Source organism: Coregonus lavaretus (assembly GCF_964263955.1).
Source record: "Coregonus lavaretus genome assembly, contig: HAP1_SCAFFOLD_3488, whole genome shotgun sequence".
NCBI lineage: Eukaryota > Metazoa > Chordata > Actinopteri > Salmoniformes > Salmonidae > Coregonus > Coregonus lavaretus.
Window position 1 is genome coordinate 15787 of NW_028160715.1, and position 22234 is coordinate 38020.

The window sequence follows — 22234 nt, forward strand, 5'->3', positions numbered from 1 at the left end:
ATCAGGTCTGACATCACTCAGACTGTACACACTGTTACACACAGGGAGACAGGAAGCTAGACTGCACTATATGATCCCCTCTGATCCTCTCACTGGTGCCTTCTGTGTCACATACACGCACGCAGGCACACACACACAGACACGCACACACGCACACACAGACACACACACACACACACACACACACATACACACAAACACAGTTGTGTAAAGTACTTCAGTAAAAATACTTTCAAGTACTACTTAAGTACTTAAGTCCTTAAATGATATTTTTGGTATCTGTACTTTACTATTTATCTTTTTTACTTTTACTTTTACTTCACTACATTTTCACTGACACCCAAAAGTACTAGTTACATTTTTAATGCTTAACAGGACAGTGGTCCAATTGACGCACTTATTGAGAGAACATCCCTGGTCATCTCTACTGCCTCTGATCTGGCGGACTCACTAAACACACATGCTTCGTTTTTAAATGATGTCTGAGTGTTGGAGTGCCCCTGGCTATCCATACATTTAAAAAACAAGAAATTGGTGCTGTCTGGTTCACTTAATATAAGGAATTTGAAATGATTTATACTTAAATATATTTTAGCAATTACATTTACTTTTGACACCCATGCGTCAATCTAAGTAACATAATAAAAAAATCCCCATCAAAATCTGTCAGTTTAAGCTAGAGATGTGGTCTCAATCCATCACTTCAGCCTATGTCAGCATTCAGCATCTGCGGTGGAAGGTGACCGAGCTACAGCGGTGTTTGTCAGACCATGAGACATCATAAAAATTGGTCTTCTCAAGAAAACGTCTGTAGCGTCACGGTCTTGTACAACTGACCTTGTGGAGACACACAATTCAGTCCCATTCAAAATCCTATTTTCCCTAACTCCTAACCCTAACCCTAACCTGTACTCTTACCATAACCTTAAAACCTAACCTTAACCCTAATCCCACCCCTAAACCTAACCCTAGCTCCTAACCTTAACCCTAACCCTAGCTCCTAACCCTAACCCTAACTTTAATTATAATCCTAACACTAATTTTAACCTTAACCCTAAACACCCTAGAGATAGTATTTTACCTTGTGGGGACCAACAAAATGTCCCCAGTTGGTCAAACTTGTGTTCGTTTACTATTCTTGTGGGAGCTTCTGGTCCCCACCATTATAGTTAAACACGTCCACACACACACACACACACATACCGTTTTTACTAGACTTGCAGTCCAAGACATCACACGACATGGTTGGAGTCTACATTGTCACTGACAGCTGTCTGCACTCTACTGCACCAGTTAGTGAAATGTAACCACTGACATTGCCACTAGAATGTATCTAATAAGAGGCTGAAGTAGGAGTAAAAAGTATACTTATTAAAAGTGAGACGAAAAACAAACAAAAAAATATGCTTTATTGGTTTATATGATCTGCATTCACTTCAATAAGAAAACACATTCATTTAACAGGCATATCAATTCATAATATAACATGCAGTTATTTAGAAAAGTAGCCATACTATATCCAAAGCAGCATTAAAGTTTACAAAACACTAACGTCTGTAAATATGCCACACTGAACAATATAACAACAAGAATCATTGCAAAATCATTCTAAAACCGTACAGTATAAGTCTCAGGCTTTGTGTGAAAATGAATAATCATTGAATATTATCTACAGTGGGGGAAAAAAGTATTTAGTCAGCCACCAATTGTGCAAGTTCTCCCACTTAAAAAGATGAGAGAGGCCTGTAATTGTCATCATAGGTACACGTCAACTATGACAGACAAATTGAGAGAAAAAAATTCCAGAAAATCACATTTTAGGATTTTTAATGAATTTATTTGCAAATTATGGTGGAAAATAAGTATTTGGTCACCTACAAACAAGCAAGATTTCTGGCTCTCACAGACCTGTAACTTCTTCTTTAAGAGGCTCCTCTGTCCTCCACTCGTTACCTGTATTAATGGCACCTGTTTGAACTTGTTATCAGTATAAAAGACACCTGTCCACAACCTCAAACAGTCACACTCCAAACTCCACTATGGCCAAGACCAAAGAGCTGTCAAAGGACACCAGAAACAAAATTGTAGACCTGCAACAGGCTGGGAAGACTGAATCTGCAATAGGTAAGCAGCTTGGTTTGAAGAAATCAACTGTGGGAGCAATTATTAGGAAATGGAAGACATACAAAACCACTGATAATCTCCCTCGATCTGGGGCTCCACGCAAGATCTCACCCCGTGGGGTCAAAATGATCACAAGAACGGTGAGCAAAAATCCCAGAACCACACGGGGGGACCTAGTGAATGACCTGCAGAGAGCTGGGACCAAAGTAACAAAGCCTACCATCAGTAACACACTACGCCGCCAGGGACTCAAATCCTGCAGTGCCAGACGTGTCCCCCTGCTTAAGCCAGTACATGTCCAGGCCCGTCTGAAGTTTGCTAGAGTGCATTTGGATGATCCAGAAGAGGATTGGGAGAATGTCATATGGTCAGATGAAACCAAAATAGAACGTTTTGGTAAAAACGCAACTCGTCGTGTTTGGAGGACAAAGAATGCTGAGTTGCATCCAAAGAACACCATACCTACTGTGAAGCATGGGGGTGGAAACATCATGCCTTGGAGCTGTTTTTCTGCAAAGGGACCAGGACGACTGATCCGTGTAAAGGAAAGAATGAATGGGGCCATGTATCGTGAGATTTTGAGTGAAAACCTCCTTCCATCAGCAAGGGCATTGAAGATTAAACATGGCTGGGTCTTTCAGCATGACAATGATCCCAAACACACCTCCCGGGCAACGAAGGAGTGGCTTCGTAAGAAGCATTTCAAGGTCCTGGATTGGCCTAGCCAGTCTCCAGATCTCAACCCCATAGAAAATCTTTGGAGGGAGTTGAAAGTCTGTGTTGCCCAGTGACAGCCCCAAAACATCACTGCTCTAGAGGAGATCTGCATGGAGGAATGGGTCAAAATACCAGCAACAGTGTGTGAAAACCTTGTGAAGACTTACAGAAAACGTTTGACCTGTGTCATTGCCAACAAAGGGTATATAACAAAGTATTGAGAAACTTTTGTTATTGACCAAATACTTATTTTCCACCATAATTTGCAAATAAATTCATTAAAAATCCTACAATGTGATTTTCTGGATTTTTTTTCTCATTTTGTCTGTCATAGTTGACGTGTACCTATGATGAAAATTACAGGCCTCTCTCATCTTTTTAAGCGGGAGAACTTGCACAATTGGTGGCTGACTAAATACTTATTTTCCCCACTGTAAGTACAAAGATGCAATGCAGTAGAGGATGGTCTGACAATGCTGGAAAGATGTCAGATTACATTCAATAACATATAGGGAAGAATAACATTGTTGGTTTCATTCTTCAATACATGACTTTCAGTTTATATAATTTCATCATTAGACATAAGCCATTTGCATTATCTCCCCCCCCCCCCTTTCCCTTTTATATCTCTAACTGTATAAGACTACTTTTCTCTCTCTCTATCATTCTTCCATCCACCCTGTGTCGTCGATCAATCATGTTCCAGCCCATAATACTTTGCTCCATCAGCGCTGTTGCCTTGGTACAGCCGATGGCTTCTCTCTCTGTGTCCTCCGCGGTGGACCCTCTAGAGTGCTGTGAAATACATGTCTTACAATGTTAAACTTTATAATGTATCATTAACTACTTTATATTGCATAGTTCCATTTATTTTAACTATTATTTCCACAGCTAGCAAACCTGATTCAACTTGTCAACTAATCTTCAAGCACTTGAATAGGCGAATCAGGTGAGCTAGTTCAGGGCTACAACAAAATTGTAAAGGGGGAGGTTTGAAAACCACTGGTCTATGTGACTGTGCAGGGATACACAGTGGGCAGAAATTCCCTTCTATGATTCTACTAGATACAGTGGGGGAAAAAAGTATTTAGTCAGCCACCAATTGTGCAAGTTCTCCCACTTAAAAAGATGAGAGAGGCCTGTAATTTTCATCATAGGTACACGTCAACTATGACAGACAAAATGAGAAAAAAAAATCCAGAAATTCACATTGTAGGATTTTTTATGAATTTATTTGCAAATTATGGTGGAAAATAAGTATTTGGTCAATAACAAAAGTTTCTCAATACTTTGTTATATACCCTTTGTTAGCAATGACACAGGTCAAACGTTTTCTGTAAGTCTTCACAAGGTTTTCACACACTGTTGCTGGTATTTTGGCCCATTCCTCCATGCAGATCTCCTCTAGAGCAGTGATGTTTTGGGGCTGTCGCTGGGCAACACAGACTTTCAACTCCCTCCAAAGATTTTCTATGGGGTTGAGATATGGAGACTGGCTAGGCCACTCCAGGACCTTGAAATGCTTCTTACGAAGCCACTCCTTCGTTGCCCGGGCGGTGTGTTTGGGATCATTGTCATGCTGAAAGACCCAGCCACGTTTCATCTTCAATGCCCTTGCTGATGGAAGGAGGTTTTCACTCAAAATCTCACGATACATGGCCCCATTCATTCTTTCCTTTACACGGATCAGTCGTCCTGGTCCCTTTGCAGAAAAACAGCCCCAAAGCATGATGTTTCCACCCCCATGCTTCACAGTAGGTATGGTGTTCTTTGGATGCAACTCATCATTCTTTGTCCTCCAAACACGACGAGTTGAGTTTTTACCAAAAAGTTATATTTTGGTTTCATCTGACCATATGACATTCTCCCAATCCTCTTCTGGATCATCCAAATGCACTCTAGCAAACTTCAGACGGGCCTGGACATGTACTGGCTTAAGCAGGGGGACACATCTGGCACTGCAGGATTTGAGTCCCTGGCGGCGTAGTGTGTTACCTGATGGTAGGCTTTGTTACTTTGGTCCCAGCTCTCTGCAGGTCATTCACTAGGTCCCCCCGTGTGGTTCTGGGATTTTTGCTCACCGTTCTTGTGATCATTTTGACCCCACGGGGTGAGATCTTGCGTGGAGCCCCAGATCGAGGAAGATTATCAGTGGGATGTATGTCTTCCATTTCCTAATAATTGCTCCCACAGTTGATTTCTTCAAACCAAGCTGCTTACCTATTGCAGATTCAGTCTTCCCAGCCTGGTGCAGGTCTACAATTTTATTTCTGGTGTCCTTTGACAGCTCTTTGGTCTTGGCCATAGTGGAGTTTGGAGTGTGACTGTTTGAGGTTGTGGACAGGTGTCTTTTATACTGATAACAAGTTCAAACAGGTGCCATTAATACAGGTAACGAGTGGAGGACAGAGGAGCCTCTTAAAGAAGAAGTTACAGGTCTGTGAGAGCCAGAAATCTTGCTTGTTTGTAGGTGACCAAATACTTATTTTCCACCATAATTTGCAAATAAATTCATAAAAAATCCTACAATGTGATTTTCTGGAATTTATTTTCTCAATTTGTCTGTCATAGTTGACGTGTACCTATGATGACAATTACAGGCCTCTCTCATCTTTTTAAGTGGGAGAACTTGCACAATTGGTGGCTGACTAAATACTTTTTTTCCCCACTGTATAGCAATAGAGTAGTTACCGGTTACACTGGCAGTAGTCGTTGGACTTCAGGGGCTCTCTTATGTTCTTCACCTTCCGGCCTCTTCTCTGAGGGAGAAAAACATAGTACTGTCTTTCTCTTTCATTGGCTGTTCAAGCACTTGCTCCACTTGAATATAACAAAATAATTATTTAATTGGGTTATAGACACAGCCGCGAGAAGTAGGGGTGCTGAGGGTGCTGCACACCCCCTGAAAAATCTGTAGAAAAAAAAAAAAGGTAAATACTTGGCCTTTACTTGTCCTGTGTTAGCGGACCGATATAGCTGTCTGTAGCGCGGGCAAAAAAATACATATATATATATCTATCTATATATGCTTATAGAACAATTTGGGTTATAAGTTTGGAAGTGAGATTTTCATTGATCCCTCCCCTCCTGCCTGTCTCCTTACCTTCATTCTTCTGTTCCTCAGGTGTAGGAGAAAAATGGTCACCAGGAGTAAGATCACCACCAGGCACCCTGCTCCCACTGCCACCCACACCCACAGGCTTAAGTCCAGTATGGACACCTTCTCAACGTGCTGCTGGCTGCCTTTGGTACCTGAGAAACACACAACCAGAGAGCACCTCAGCGAAGACCTGAAGTGGCACTCAGCTCAAAATCTCTGTATTGACGTCAATGCACGGTTGACTCGAAATTTGGCATTTCACACTGGTTTCTGAAGTTAGGATTCGTCCCCTATTTGTCAAATGGTGTGGAGATGGAATTTACCACCGTTTTCTTGTTTCTGAGAAACAATAACGTTTAGTTTTTTACTTTTTTAACAACCTTTCCTCCCACCCTGAATTGACCAATGTTAAGGAGAGATTTAATAAAGTAGGAGCTTCCAATACCTTTCCCATGATGAATATGAAACTATGTATTCAGTGTTCATAAGGTAGTGATACTCACTGTGATAGCATGGTGTTGCTGTGTTTACATCAGAGTTAGGTCCACTGTGCCCCTGCCCATCATCTTCGCCCTCTACCGGAAGGAGGGGCGAACCTGAGCGATAAAAGACAAAAGCATTGTTATATTCATTACTATCATGGTTGTATTGGGGATGCTACCAAAACCACCTATTATGTACTTTTCACGTTGATGGTCTGAGTCTCTTTGTGTGTCTTCTCATCCTGAGTAATCTGACATGTCCATTCTCCTGTGTCTGACAGGGCCACAGGGCTGAAAGAGACCTTCCCAGAGCCAGGTCCTCCAGGGGCCCCTTTCGTCTCTCCACCTGGACTAAGCCACTCCACACTAGGCAAGCGATCCACTCCTATCACCTGGCACTCGAGGGTAGCATTGGTGCCCTGGAAGAGGACAGTGGAGGGGTGGACCGTGACTGGTTCAGACAGCGGTGGGGGTAGAGGGGGAGAGGGAGGAAGGGAGAGGGAAAATAAAGAGGGAGGGGTAGAGTATGAAAATAAAGAGGAGGAAAAGATAGGGAGAGAAGAGACAGAGGGAGAAATGTCTATGTTGAACATGGAATCTTTCGCCACATGAATTCTGTCATTAGAATTTACCTCTGGTGCAGACCTGGGTTCAAATACTATTTGAAATCTTTCCAATACTTTGAGTATTTCCTTTAGCCTGCCTTGAGTGCTAAATGGATGGAGATTGTACTTTTGAGAAGTTTATATTGGTTCCATTGCAACATGGAAGCTCAATCAAGCACAGATACAGCATTTGAAATCATTTCAAATATTATTTGAACCCAGGTCTGCTCAGGTGGTCATTCAAATGTACTAGCAATAATAATATCACTTCACTATCACTGTTATAAAAACTGCTAGTCTGCAGGACATGTGTCCACATTCACTTGCCAGACACCCCCATAACCCTATGCGGAGTGACACCTGTGACAAAGTAGAGTCTGTGCTCCATCTTGCTCCTGTCCACTGTACAGATGTAAAGTCCGGCATCACCAGCCTGTAGAGCAGAGATTTCCAGCCCGTCCCCTCTCACCTTTGCCCTTTCAACCATGGGAGCCTTTCCTTACGTGGGGAAAAGACAAGCAATACTGAACATGTACAAAAGGCCATGTATGTACATTTTCTATACTGTATATGATCTATGCAGTATTTTGGGAAACTTTTTCATGAAATGAACTGGGCATAAATATTGTCCCGAGCTCTTTTCTATCCACCTCTCCGTATCTTGCCACTCTTCCCTTTCATCTCCACAATCAGCACAGATTCAGTTCCATCCACAGCTTTATGTCTCCACTCTACATCCTTGTTAGACGTCTTGACTCCACAATCAATTTTGATGCTGTCAGACTGCCCCATTCTCTTGTAGACCACCTCACCCACCACATTGAGAATGCACAGGGCTGAGCGGAGAAAGAGAGCGAGAGAGAGAGAGAGAATAAGAGAGGGAGAGAGAGAGTGCGAGAGAGAGAGAGTACTGCAATCACTTTATTATTATTAAAGTACTTCTATTACTTGAATTATTATTTATTATTAACTTTCCATTTCAATAAAGCATACTGAATTGAAATTGAATTGACAGAGAGAGAGATCTGTTTATTTATTTTCCCTTTCATACTTAAACTATTTGCACATTGTTACAACACTGTACATAGACAATAATATAAATGTATATATTATTTTAAAACTTTTGTGAATGTAATGTTTACTGTTAATTTCTGATTGTTTATTTCCCTTGTTTATTTCCCTTTTGTTTATTGTCTATTCCACTTGCTTTGGCAATGTAAACATATGTTTCCTTGCCAATAAAGCCCTTTGAATTTAATAGAAAGAGAGAGAAGAGAAAGGGAGAGAAAGAGAGGTGTGTGTGTGTGTGTGTGTGTGTGTGTGTGTGTGCGTGTGTGTGTGTGTGTGTGTGTGGACGTGTTTCACTATTCTTGTGGGGACCAGAAGTCCCCACAAGAATAGTAAACGGATAAAGAAATGGACCAACTGGGGACATTTTGTTGGTTCCCACAAGGTCAAATGCTATTTCTAGGGGGGTTAAGGTTAGAATTAGTGTTAGAATTAGGATTATGGTTAGGAGCTAGGTTTAGTTTTAGGGTTAGGAGCTAGGGTTAGGTTTAGGGTTAGGTTTTTGGGTTAAGGTTAGGGTTAGGGTAAGGGTAAGAGTACGGGTTAGGGTTAGGTTTAGGGTTAGGGGTTAGGGAAAATAGGATTTTGAATGGGACTGAATTGTGTGTCCCCACAAGGTTAGCTGTACAAGACTGTGTGTGTGTGTGTGTGTGTGTGTGTGTGTGTGTGTGTGTGTGTGTGTGTGTGTGTGTGTGTGTGTGTGTGTGTGTGTGTGTGTGTGTGTGTGTGTGTGTGTGTGTGTGTGTGTGTGTGTGAGAGAGGTAAAAGTAAAATGAATACAACATTTGAATATTTCAATCATGTACGGTAGATCTTTACCCACCAAACACAATCCAGGAGAAGGTCTTCATATTGGACATTTTATCTGAAATCTGGAATACAAATTTAAATTACATTCATGTAGTCAAAATGCATAGAACATTTTAAGTAGAGATTGACACTTTTGAAACATATAAAATGTAAAATATATACTATAAAAAATTATTTTAAACCTTTGTTTGGCTTAAGTACATTTCTAAGTAGAGTTTAATCTAGACTTTATGTTCTTACATGGCTTCTGTTTGAGCTTAAAAATAAAAAATGAACTTGTGGGTTCTAACCACATGGCTACTTCCTCTCTCTCTCTCTCTCTCTCTCTCTCTCTCTCTCTCTCTCTCTCTCTCTCTCTCTCTCTCTCTCTCTCTCTCTCTCTCTCTCTCTCTCTCTAACATTTATATATGTATAAGACAATCAAATGTTTATCTGGGAAAAAAGTCAAAAGAGTCAAACGTTTCATTGCATGATTAGAGATGTGATGATAGAAAAGAGTTTAACTCAGAAAACTATCTTACTCCAAACATTTGACAAATTTCAATAACAGGTAGATTTATATATAATAACATGAATAAGCATATAGGCCTCTCTAACTGATAACAAAACAAAAACATATGTAATGAATTGTGATTGAGTATATAAATAAGTATATTCATCATCACCATTATTATCAAAATACTCAGATATGAACATCATTAGTCTATATCAGAGCAAAATACTAAAAACTTTGTGCCATAACTCATAGTTCATGGATAGAGATCCCAGTAAATAAATTAACTGAAAATCTTTAACAAAGGTACTGAATATTATCATTTACAGGATAATTTTAGTTATATGTTTTCAACAATGATATTCCTCAGAAGATGGTTTATTGAATAACACTCCACAATTGTTTTAGTAAATAGTAATTGTATATAATTAACTCATTTTCACTATTTGTTTAATTCAGATTGATCATAATAACATAATCTATTAAAGCTGTATTTAGTAATCCTTTACTACTTTACAATATTCACCTTTTATTTGACCAACTTAATTAAATGATGACCTATTTATTTATAATGATACTATATGCCTACTTGAAATCGATATTTCACTTTATCAGGTTTTTGATATCGATATGATTCTTAACACTATCTTTGATAACTTTAAAATATTAAATTATTCCACAAAGCCTATGTCTGAATACCATGCTATTCACAGAGGTGAATTATAGGCTACTTTTAAAAGTATTGTAATTTACTAATAGGAATCATCTTTATTATGAACCATCTGTAATCAAATAAAACATTTGACAAAATTTCAGTAGCTTAATCATTCTTAGATTCTTATTTTTATGATGTATTATATCACATTGATTAACTCACAAACAGTGATAGGCTACAGACAATTATTGTTTGATATTGTGTATTGCTATTGAGTAGGCTGTTAATCTATGGTTTATTTATTTGCATAGAAGTAGCCTAACAAATAAAACATGGTTAAAAAACGTAGATGCCTGCCCGATAAAAGCCTATACTACAATATCTAATCGATATACTATTGATAAAGAGCTATTCATTTGCTATAACTATTATTTTGACACATATAATTATTTAAGTAAATGAAACAGCCTACATTTCTTTGTGTGTTACAGAACATTATAATAGCCTACTGATCGTGGTGATTCATCAGTGTTAAGGCCAGGCACCACAGGCTGAAATTACATTTTTGCATCTACCTATCAGTTTTGAGATTTGTTGGTGTTTTGATCAGTTAATTTTAGTATTTTCAAAAAGTAAACATACAAACGTCAAAAACTTGATACAAATCTAGATATTCTTTAGTTTATCATACTACCATCATCAACATTTTAACGCATTTTAAACACTTTAAAATCGACATATATCAATATTTTCTAAACTCACTACATTAGATTACACATAATTTAAAAGCCCATTTCATAGAGAACGTCACAAACTGGACTATATTTAGTAACTTACTTTGATTCGGTCTAAATAGGTGTTTGGTAGTCTAAATTCAGTGTATTAAGTGCCATTTCCCGAAAGTCAGACTCTTCCCACTCCCCAACTAAGAAGCATCTGCGTTAACCAAATTTTAGTCAGGTCCGGATGTCTTAACAAAATGAAACCAAAATATTTAGGCTGGCTTCGTCCAGAAAAATGGATTTGGCCAATATGCAAATATGAGATATTGCGTCTGTAAAAAATATTTCAGAAAAAATGTAATATAAAAAAGTGTTATATTTGTGTCTACATTCAACTGGTAAAAGTTGATTGCCCGTCCCCTCTTCCCTAGTCCCCTCTCACGTTCAACATTTCCCACCTTAAAATAAAGAATACAACTCTCCTCTCTGGGTAAAAAAAACATATAGCCCATGCAACTGAACTAGCTCCAACATGGGAACATTAATATTACCTGATCTGATTTGTAATTTACCTGAAATTGATTCTCAAAACGTCTTAGGATACAAAAATCCGAAGAAAAAAAACTCCACTTTGTACTTTCGCGACAATACACTCAAGACAGAGTATGCGTTGAGGATAGTGAAGAGATCGAGCGGAAAAACGTCTGCATTTTGGAAAGATTGTGGTTTTACGCATGCTACTTGCCTGCGCCTTCTTTGCAAACACCTTGTTTGATACTGCATTTACTTTCCACCACAGTGACCCAACTTCATAAGAAATGGGCTCCTTACTATTAAAGGTGCAATCTGAAAAATTTGCTGTTTATGGGAAACCTTGCATTTGCGCTGACTGACTGCAAATAACTAACTAACAAGTGTCGTGAGTGACATACTTTTGTGTGATTATCCTTTATGAGGTGAAATTGTTGACAGTAATGCCACTTGAACGGCTAATGTAAATATAGTAGGTACTTTTGCATTAGCAATAGTAGCCTACTTTAAAAAATATACCACATAAAACCACGCTATTAAACCAAATAGGCTATTATCAGTTTTGCCATATAATTGGCAAAACTTCCGGCATATCAACCAAACAAATCGAATGGCAAAACTGATATTCAGCAGTGCGATTGTCTTGGGTGTTCCAGGCATGTGGCCATAAATTAATTCTTAGAAGAGCCTAGTAGCAGCAAACGTAGAATGAGTCCAAACGTAGTATGGTGTCAGGTATCACAAAATTAACCCCCCACCAATCCACACAATGGTCCCACTCCCACACGGTGATGAAGACTAGACCTATGGTTGCACTCACCATGCGTCCCTGGCATGTAACCGACCTCAGGAAGATTTTGAGTCTGTGGCCTGGTTCCAGTGCGGAGCACCATGACTCACCTGGTGCCCCTGGGTCTTCAGGGAGAGCGTGAATGTAAGGACCCAGCGCAGCAGGGCCACTAAGCGGTCACCAATCACATCCATCTCAACACAATCACACAACAAGCAGGGGCAGCAGAAATACATCTTTATTTGTCAGAGCAGAAGTAACAAAGGAATTCATTTTAGCAAAATAAACAAAAATCAGCCAGATATCATCCTCACCACACTTGAAAGAACAACCAGTTTGGTTTCGTTTTTATTTTACTTTATTTCGTTTTTTTGAAAATACACATTTTATTGTATTTTTATTGTATTTTTTTATTAACTTTTTTCTCTATAACTGTGTATGCCGAATTTACGAAAATGCCATGTCGGAACACAGAAGGGGGAGAGAAGGGAGGCGGTGCTTGACAATACAACAGAGGCTAGCCAATAAGTGCAGAGGAGATGAGTGGCATGTTGTTCAGGGAAGAGGGGGGGTGGGAACATTGTTGCCATAGATACTGTATAATGATACTAGTATCTATCATGAGTTGATTGGTGTCAGTTGCAAGATGAGTATAGACTTAGAAGGGGTGAGTACACAAGCAGCCTTCCACCAACACCACCGTATTTATTGTAAAGTGGACACAAAAAAAAAGAGACTTCTCCTTTAAAAACACCCCATCCATTTGCCTGTGTCCATAGCTGTTGGAAAAGTGTATTTATTTAAACCCTACATTTGTCCGTTCAGAAGCTTGTGTCAGAGCATTCTTAGTAGCTCAGTGTGTGTGACTGAGTGTGTATATGTGCATGTTAGGGACCCTCTTCCCCTCCCTTAGTGAAACTCTGCCCCCCTCTGTTCACTCTGTGACTCTCCGGTAGAAGTAGAGGTAACCCAGGTCCTTGGGTGGCTTCTCTGAGGCACACACTTTCTGATCGTTAAAGATAACCCACCTGAGAGAGAGAGAAGAGAAGAGAGGGGAGAGGAAGAGGGAGAGAAAGGGAAAAGCAGACAGACATGATGAGAAGACAAGAAACAGTACTTTAAAGCTTTGTCTAGATTGTTATAACCACATAATCTCTATAGCAACATTGTGCACCACAGAAGTGGGTATTAAGTAGAATGACATTCATGTATCAAGTGTGTGTGTAAAGGAGTGGTTTCTTCTATATGAAATGAAAGAGAATGGCGCTTACTGTTGGTCCTTCTTGATGTGGCAGACATAGTGGCCGCACATAGTGCTTGTGCCCATGTGACTGATGAAGGCAAACAGCTCATACTCTGGAAGAGAGGGGGAGGGAGAGGAGGATAGAGGAGGGGGAGGGAGAGGAGTGGGGGATAGAGGAGAGAAAGGAAGAAACATGCATAGTAGAGACGTCAGTGAAAGTGTGCATCTATACTGCAAATTGACATCAATTTGAATACAGAGGGTTTTTGAAATTGAAAGATACGGACAGACAACAATTTGGAGTCTGTGCGCATCGTCATAAAACAATTAATATCCCAAAGTTCTTATGAGGGTACTTTCCACAAGAGGAAAATCATTAACCAATAGATGTTGAGGGGACGCACTCAAGGAAAAAATTAAGCATATTCCTAAAATTTCCTGGAGAGCGTGCCTCCCTTATAAAAAAAAACCAAATACAGATGCTTTGAAGAGAGTATTAAAATATGTTCAAAACGTCCAACCAAAACTGGACCCCCTCCCCTCAACCCCCTCCTCTCCCCATTGACTTACTGCCAGGTCCGTCTCGGACTTTAGGCCCGGGAGGGGGCTCCCTGGTCCCCTCGCTCTCAGCGGCCGATCGGCCCCCCTCCGAAACCTCCATGGACTCCAGGTCATCCAGGTGGGAGAAGATCCAGTCCACGGCGCGCTCCAGGATGTTACTCTGGAAGAGGAGAGGGATAGGAGAGACCACTTGGTTAAAGGTTGGAGACCTGACCAGCAGCACAAATGAAGAACGTATGTGTGAACTTCAACTGTGTGCTAGAATAGAGTATATTGTGCCAAAGGTCTAATCATATCAGTAAATTCCACGAGGTGAGTCCAGCTACTGAGCGAAATCTCTCTGCAGTTATAGTATTATTTATTTTAAGCTACATCAAGGAGTTCTGTCACTACAGCAGTGCTAGACGTGAAAGGGAGTTTATTCAATTCAATAAAGTTGAGTAAAGTTTAATCAAGTTTATTCAATTCATAGTAAAGGTAAGGGAAACACCGTCTCACCGTGGCCCTCAGTGCTCGCGTGGCCTGGTCTCGGCTGAAGCCCATGGAGACTATGGTTGCTAGGTGCTCCTCGGAAACGCTCTCTGTGGGCGTGGTCCCGGGAGCGGAGCTGGTGCCCGGCAACACCAGGGGAGCGGAGAAATCTGCAGCCAATCACAGAGGGGGAGGAAACGTGAATATAACGTACATAATGAATTCAATTACATGCTGTCGTGAAATTACTATTGTAAAATGTGAGTAACAATGTTGCTGGAAATGTCTGACTATTGGTTCTACTTGAAGTTCAAACACATGGCAGGCCATACAATTTAATTAAATCACTTACATTTCTCTACAAACAGAACCCACTTATAGCCCTACATCCATGACAGACACACGTGTTTGATTCTATATTTGGAACAACTGATCCTCCGTGACCCACCTGGGTCGTCCATGTGGCCCATGACCCAGTTCATGGCTGCGTCGATTCCAGTATTCCCAGTATAGTACACAGCCTTCCTGCAGGCCTCCAGTGGGAATCCCATCTCACACAACTGGGACACGGTAGAGTCATCCAGAACTGGGGCTGAGAGAGAGCGAGGAGGGGAGAGGGTCTAATTATATGGACGCACTCTACAGACGGCAGCATATGTACAGCAACAATAAGAACGTCATGAATGGTCCTAACAACTGCTGAGAAACTGGACATTTGGAGACGGCCAACGAAATAAAAGCATAAGTTGGCAAACCATATTCAACTCATATTCCGGACAATAGGAGCAAACCAAGTCTCTCTCCCACCATAGAATTGAAACGAAAACTCACATCACTTCAATGAAAATGCAAAACAAAGTTTCAAAGGTGTAAACACAAAATCATGGAGAAAACATAAAAGAGGGAAAGAAGAAAAGAAAGGAAAAGATGGCGACGGGACGACAGGACGAAGGAAGGAAGTGAAGATCAGAAAGGACAGACAGACTGACACAGTAGTGGGGAGTAGAGCGAGTCGTCCTCCTCGTTGCTGTGGGAACCCAGGATACCTTTGACCTCCACGTCAGGGGTCATGAGAGGGGGTGGTGCCACCTCTGGCAGAAGCTCCTCCCCTGGCTGCTGGCCGGTCCCACGGAGCGCGGTCAGGTCCAGCGTGTCGGGAACGTCGATGCTCACGTCTGCAGGGACAAAAAAAATTACATCTATTTAGTTGACAGGGACAATGCCACATTAATCCAACATCTCAGTTCTCATATCAATGGAAAAGTGACAGAGTTAGCTAAGTACAACGATCATTTCATCCGTGGTACTCTGGACTTGTCAAGCTACTACAATGGAATTTCCCACTTGAATTTAACTGATATAGTCTGTGATAACCCACAGGTGTAGCTGTTCCATGTGTTTGTAAATGAAAATACAAGTATATTCAATACAGAAGATCATGTAGACCTTGTTTACACTGTGTGCAGAGCAGTCTACTCACCCAGTTTCTTGGGGACCCAGTCCTGCCCAAAGGTGAACTTCTTAACCTGGATAACCATGTGGTCAGGGAAAGAGGCAAAGCGGGTGGTCCTGAAAGAGGGGTGATGAGGGAGAGAGAGACTAATTACAAACTACATTTTCCTCAGGAAAACGCATTGATTGATGGATGGATGATTTAATTCAGTGTTTTCCAACTTCAGCCCTCCAGTACCCCAAACAGCACAAATGTTTGTTGTACCCCCGGACAAACTCACCTGATTCAACTCATTGAGGGCTTGATAATTAGTTGAATCAGGTGTGCTTGTCCGGGGCTATAACAAAAAGTGTGCTGTTGGGGGTACTGGAGGACTGGAGTTGGAAAACACATTTAATTGACTGAAAAACAGATTGATAGATTGATTGACTGAGTGAATCTTGTGCGTTGTCATACTTGGTGGCGGTGGTCTTGGCCTGCACGGCGGAGCTCCAGAAGTCTGTGAGCGTCTCCGTTTCGCTGAGCGCCGCCATGCACGCCGTGAACGGGATACAGGCGCGCACCGTCGCTGGGGGAGGTGCTCCCGACGAGTCTGCCTCCTCACGCCGACGCTCAGCCTCCTGCAGCTCCTCTGATTGAGGGGGGAGAGAGAGAGGGATATTTTATTTAAATAAATGTTATTTTATGAAGAATATATTTGACTTATAAAAACTTGTTGGTTGACTTTTTTAATGAGGCTTCAATAAAAAACAAGATGGCAGTTGATGGGGCAGAAGTAGACTCCCTGACACAATAACAAAACTACATTTCCCATGAGCCCCTCACCTGTGTTAGTGGCCTGGTCCATAGGCACAGGTAGCTGGAGTATGTAGTCCACCCTCTGCGTGTACTTTGCTTTCTGTGACTGCTGACACACGATCCTCTCCTCTACCAGGAAACGGAAGGCTTCAGACGGGTTCACCCCCGAACGACAGTTTCTCTGAGGTGGAGGTTAATAAAACAAAACTTTAAGAAGATGGGGTACAACAGGAGGAAAACAATCTGATGACAGAAGATGGAAAAAAGGGATGGAGTATGGGATGAAAGAGGGATGATTTTACCTCCACCATATTAATGAAGTGCAATAAGAACTCCTGGGCGTCTTGTTGCCGATTGGTGGAGAACTCTGGGTGGCCCCGCCCAACAAGTGCTTTGAACATGCGCACCGCTATGCCAACCTGGTCACCCTGGAAACAAAAAAATCCTTCTTTAGACAATACACATGGAAAGTGAAAACACAATCGCTTAATGTAAACACAACTGGAAAAACTGTCATTTTTGGAGACATGTGTTTGATGCGCCAGTGCTACGGTAGCTAGCATTCTGACATAAGAAAAACTTCAGCACCATCTTCCATTGCTTTCCATTCACTTACTCTGGGTTCAGAGCTGGGTTCAGAGCCATCTCCCGGGTCAGGGGCTGGTTTGGAATACTCGCCCGACAACAGACCATAGCCGAGCTTTGCTCTGAAATAAAGAAGAGATGTTGAACACCAGATAACACTTCGACAACATGGGAAATCAGTCCATTTAAATGACGTATAAATAGAGGAATTACTGATCCATCGGGAGAAATGCAATTTCTCAAACTAAACGCAGTCTTATAAATTAGGGGAAAGTGTTGAAGGAGTTTTGGTCCTTAGGCAACATTATAGCCTGCAGATAGGTTTTTAGCCCAACAATTACCATCCCGTATCTTATCTAATGTTAGTCTTGGCCATAGAAATGGATTGTTTTTGCTCAGATAAGTGAACAGTTAGTGACAACTGGTGGAGAAAGCCTGGCCTTTAGACAATGACCTACTGTCCATCCAGACATAACACATGCTTCGCACAGTGCCAATTACTATGCATTTGTGTGCCATAACGGTATGCCAGTGTGACTAGCAATGAATACACACGTTATAACCCTGACTCTGTGCTACTTCCAGACACAGGTGTGTGTAGTCTCAAGGTTGTTCGGAAAGGGCAGGTTTAATAAACCGTATTCATGTCTGACGCGAAATGAATAACGTACGTTTGAGTGAGTGTGTGCGTGTTACACTGAAGAAAGCATTGGGTGGAAACTCACACTTGGGTTTTGAAGTCCTGGGTGGGGTCGCTTGGAGCTTCATCGAAGATCTTGTCAACGTTGGAGACGTACCTGAGGCGGGGTACACACGACAGAGGGGTTTCGTGAGTTTTTTCCCAGAACAAATGGGCCCTGGTCAAAAGTAGTGCACTAGAAAAGGAATAGGGCTGCATCTGGGACACAGACTAAGAGGTAGAAGTGATAGACGGTTACTGACTTGCTCTGGAAGTCAGGCACGGTGAAGAGGACTTGCATGACCGAGTTGAGGTAGCAGCTGTTGCCCAGGTTCTTCATGCCGGTGAGTCCGGGGCCCGACAGAGGCCGCAGGGTGGCCCCTGACTCCTGGATCACCTCCCACTCTCCCACGCGTTGGTTCACCGCTATCTCCAGCTCTGTCATCGTACGCTCCGTCTGCAGGGGAGGGAGGGGGGAGACAGGTGGCGAGGAAAATTGGGATGTTGAGGAGAGAGGAGAAACAGGGGGAAGGAATGAGAGAAGGAAAGACAATGACAGATTAACCAGATGGACAGGACTGTGATCTCACTCTGAGTCCCATCTCTCAATTTGTTGTTATAACACAATCAATATGAGCTATTTAGCCAGGCCAGCTTTGAACATCATTTTGTCACCAACACTGGTAAGGCAAGTACAGAAAAGTATAGACCTTATTCATGAAGGAAAATGTCTGTCACTAAAGAAAAAGAGTCCTCAAACCACAACACTGAAGCTGGAAAGAACCTGCCCATAGAGACCCTGTATCTTTATTGATGTCGGCAGTCCTACCTTTTCCATGGTCATCATGTCGATGCCAAAGTGGGACAGGTGTTCGGGGAGCTTTGGGTCCAGTACCATATCATCCTCGTCATAGGAGTACACATCTGGAAAGGCCACAGAGGCAAGTCAGACATCAAAAGCTCAAAGAATACAGACTCTAACCAAGTTACGACTGTCTACGAGTCAGATTTCATATGAAATTAAATTAAGTTCTCAGTCTCAGAGTCCTTTTCCTTGCCAGTGTTTTCTTAATCTTCCCCTTTCAATAATTAAAGGGTAAGCGTCTCAGTAGGGATTCTGTGACTGCTGGAATATTGGGACTCGTGAGAAGCACTTAGTAAATAAAAAAGCATTGTGTTGTTTCAAGTGTCCAAGTATTCATATTGTGTTGCCATCACCTGCTCCGTCGGGGGTGATGGTGCCCAGTTTGACAGCCAGAGGGTGTCCTGTCTGCTGGAAGTGCAGGAGGGCATGGTTGTTCCCCCCGGAGCCATCGAAATACCTGCGACCGCAGAACACCCTTCCGTCTGACAGATTCATCCACAGGTTCTCCTGCAGGTCACACACCTCACACCGCCAACCACTGGAAGACAGGGATGGAGGGAAGGGAGAAGAGAGAAAGATGGAGAGAGGGGTGGGGAGGGAGATGGAGAGAGAGGGGAGAGGCAGAGAGATAGGGAGAAACATTGATGGATGGAGAGGAAGACGGAGAGAGAAGGAGAGATTGACTGAGAATTAACGATCATCCACTGAAACATATTTAGGCTACATATTGATATACATTATTTAATATATTAATTACATTATCAGACCTTGTATATGGTCCAAGTCTACGATGGAATTAATGGACATTTATGAAACAAAAGGAGCAAAATTGTCAATGTGCAAGTTCATTTAACGCTGGAGTGCTCGTGAAATTCTATCCAATGCCAGCTCAGAACAACAACCTAGCCAAACCAGCCTATCACCTGGGAGGGATCTTGGTGCCGTTGTCGAGCTGCTTGAGTTCGACGGCGTGCCGGGATTCCGCCCGCACCTCGCCATCCCACTGCTGCACCTGCAGGGCGTGAGACACTGAGTCTGCAGACATCAGCCCTGTCATGGCTAGAGATACCTAAAGGGATATAGAGAAGGTTATAGGTGGTTACAACAAGAATGCATGGTGAAGTGTAATACCTAGAGGAGGGGTCGGCAACAGGCTGCCCGCTGGCCAAAACCGTCCCTCAAGCGATTTGTTTGCACTCACCTTCAAATTTTTTTTTTTTTTTTTTTTTTTTAAACATCATGTTTTTTTTTGTGTGTGTGTGTGGGGGGGGGGTCGTTTTTGGTTTAAAAAAAACTGTAAATTCAGCTAAAATTAATTTACTTTAGAAAATCTGTTCCCAAGTATTCCAACACAACAACAAAAAAGAGATGTAATCCAAGGTATGAAATTAGTGTTATTTTTAAATACAATCTACTTTTGGGCTTAGATGTGGTCAATTCGTGGAGTACAAATTATAATAAATGTCCATCTCCCTGACCATTCCCTCCAACAAAAATCGTCCTGCGGCTGAATCTATTTGCCTACCCCTGACTTAGAGAATAGGGAAGTCTTAGCCCAGCCAAATACTACAACCAAAAACACAGACAAATGCACAACACTCTTAAGAGGTAATTAGCAAAGTTGAGGCAACACTTGAAGTGTTCACCCACAAAGTGTCTCACCCGCTCTCTCACAACATCCCGCATGGTGGCGAGGTCATCGGATGTAACTTCCTGTCTATCAGGGAAGAGGACGACCTTTACTTCTTCCTCATACTGCTCCTGCTCCACATTGAACCCTCCCTCGATCCCTAAGACAGACAGAGAGAGGAGGAGGAGTGTCAATAGACATATGATATCAGTTTCATTGATCTATCATGGCAGACAACCGGATTCAATGGAAAATGTTGGTGTCAGCGTCCCTGAAGGCTAGCCTGGGTACCAGTATGTTTAGCTATCCTTCCACTCTGTGTAATATGCTAAACACATGCTTGTCATGACATGGAATACAAGGAGTGGAATGTTAGCAGAAACAGACTGGTACCCAGGCTACCTGAAGGCTGCTTCGGGGGTCTTTGCACCCCCATAGCCCTGTCTGAAAATGTGTTGCTGTTAACTCTGCTGTTACCTATGGCCAATCGGGTGGGCTTCTTCTTGGGTGGGTCCCCGGATCCAGAGTTCTCCTCATCTTCCTTCTGGGGAAAATTACAGTTCAGATTTGGTGAATTGTGGAATGTCTCCACCCACAAGAAAGGTGGTAAATAATTTTGATACCAACTGAAATTTGACATTCAATGTGTTGGTTGTGTGGCCACTATTCAGCCACAAGTGCATCTGTAGCAGGCTAGACTCATCCAGAGACTTCAGTGAAAGGTTTGAAGGACCAGTGTGTAACTCACCGGAGCTTTGCGGGTCCGGGAGATGTGCAGGTAAGCCCGCTGTCCGCTCCTGGTGTGGTGTCTATCCACATACTGGCTGCCGAACCCAAGGAAACTGTTCATGCACACGTACAGGCCTCCTTCACTCTCCTGAGAAAAAACCCAAACAAAAACTAGTGTGAGAACAACATTAACGTTAGTCATTACATTGGTTGTCTTGGAAGCTGGACAGATAATAGTTTACCCAACAACCTAATGAATGTAACGTTACAGTAGTTGAAGTCTCCCACGCGGTCCACTCATAACATTGAAGATTATCATGACAACAACAACTGACAGCGCTATTTGTTAGCATGCTAACTAGCATGTTAGCTAGACAGTTAGCTAAACAGTTAGAATGACACGTCAAGTGACAGCCATAGTTAGCCAACTGGCTAGCTAGCGTTACACTTGCATGGTAACGTTGCCTAACTGGCTAGCTACGTAACATTACTGCGAGTTCATTGAAAATGTGTCATGATGATAGTCGGAAATGATTTGACAACCACTGGTTAGCTAGCTAACGTTAGCTGAATGGTAAAGATGCTAACGTTTCTCAATGTAGCTACAGTCAGTAGCTAGCTAGTTTAACTAGTTAACGTTAGCTAGCTATTGTTGTGACTAGCTAACTAGCTAGCTGTATAACTGGTAATACACAAATAAATAAGAAACAGCCCCAAAGAAAAAACGTATCTAAATTACAGGTTTAATACGAAGCTAACGTTAGATGAGAAGATGGGTTACTCACCGGAGAGGAAAATGACAAGGCGCATTCGTCTTTGTGGACACGGTCCCCGGGCCTCGGAACCCGAATTGTGGACAGAACCGACATCAAAACCTCGCTTACCTCCGCCATCTCAAGCTAGCTAACTCTGCCTTCCAGTCGGACACTTGTTCCTCTGAGTTTGGACCCCAGCTTTTGATTCCCCTGTGTTGAATATTGTTTGTTGTTTGTATTGCTCTCCCCCTCTGTCTGTCTTTCTCCCAATGAATGGCCTGATGCCTCCCTGTTTCTGTGGACGCAAGGCCGAACGCCCATCGCGCATAGCACGCTCCGGAAGCAGTGGTAATCGTAATATATAGAGT

At 42.1% G+C, this 22234-nt stretch overlaps 2 protein-coding genes across 3 annotated transcripts; both read right to left on the bottom strand.

Moving 5' to 3' along the window:
- Nucleotides 1-3495: 3495 nt before the first annotated feature.
- Nucleotides 3496-12144, bottom strand: LOC311121518 (T-cell surface glycoprotein CD4-like). Its single transcript, XM_084195997.1, has 9 exons — nucleotides 12128-12144; nucleotides 8920-8968; nucleotides 7679-7864; nucleotides 7389-7526; nucleotides 6623-6874; nucleotides 6445-6537; nucleotides 5945-6093; nucleotides 5533-5600; nucleotides 3496-3636 (listed from the first exon to the last, which is right to left on the bottom strand). The coding sequence occupies exons 1-9, from the start codon at nucleotides 12128-12130 to the stop codon at nucleotides 3567-3569; spliced, it is 1008 nt and encodes a 335-aa protein (XP_084052123.1). The 5' UTR covers nucleotides 12131-12144; the 3' UTR covers nucleotides 3496-3566.
- A 173-nt stretch (nucleotides 12145-12317) lies between these two features.
- LOC311121520 (ubiquitin carboxyl-terminal hydrolase 5-like) lies at nucleotides 12318-22166 on the bottom strand. 2 transcript variants are annotated; one of them, XM_084195999.1, is made up of 20 exons: nucleotides 21897-22166; nucleotides 21131-21259; nucleotides 20860-20926; nucleotides 20415-20542; nucleotides 19676-19821; nucleotides 19106-19290; nucleotides 18717-18811; nucleotides 18151-18344; nucleotides 17934-18005; nucleotides 17240-17330; nucleotides 16926-17051; nucleotides 16651-16804; nucleotides 16282-16456; nucleotides 15853-15941; nucleotides 15419-15547; nucleotides 14821-14964; nucleotides 14400-14542; nucleotides 13911-14061; nucleotides 13369-13453; nucleotides 12318-13125 (listed from the first exon to the last, which is right to left on the bottom strand). In XM_084195999.1, exons 1-20 carry the CDS (start codon nucleotides 22002-22004, stop codon nucleotides 13032-13034), a joined length of 2505 nt encoding a protein of 834 aa, XP_084052125.1. In that variant the 5' UTR covers nucleotides 22005-22166; the 3' UTR covers nucleotides 12318-13031. The 2 variants fall into 2 exon arrangements, with proteins under 2 accessions (XP_084052125.1, XP_084052126.1); XM_084196000.1 differs by having other exon boundaries at nucleotides 20860-20923; nucleotides 21897-22098.
- Nucleotides 22167-22234: the final 68 nt, after the last annotated feature.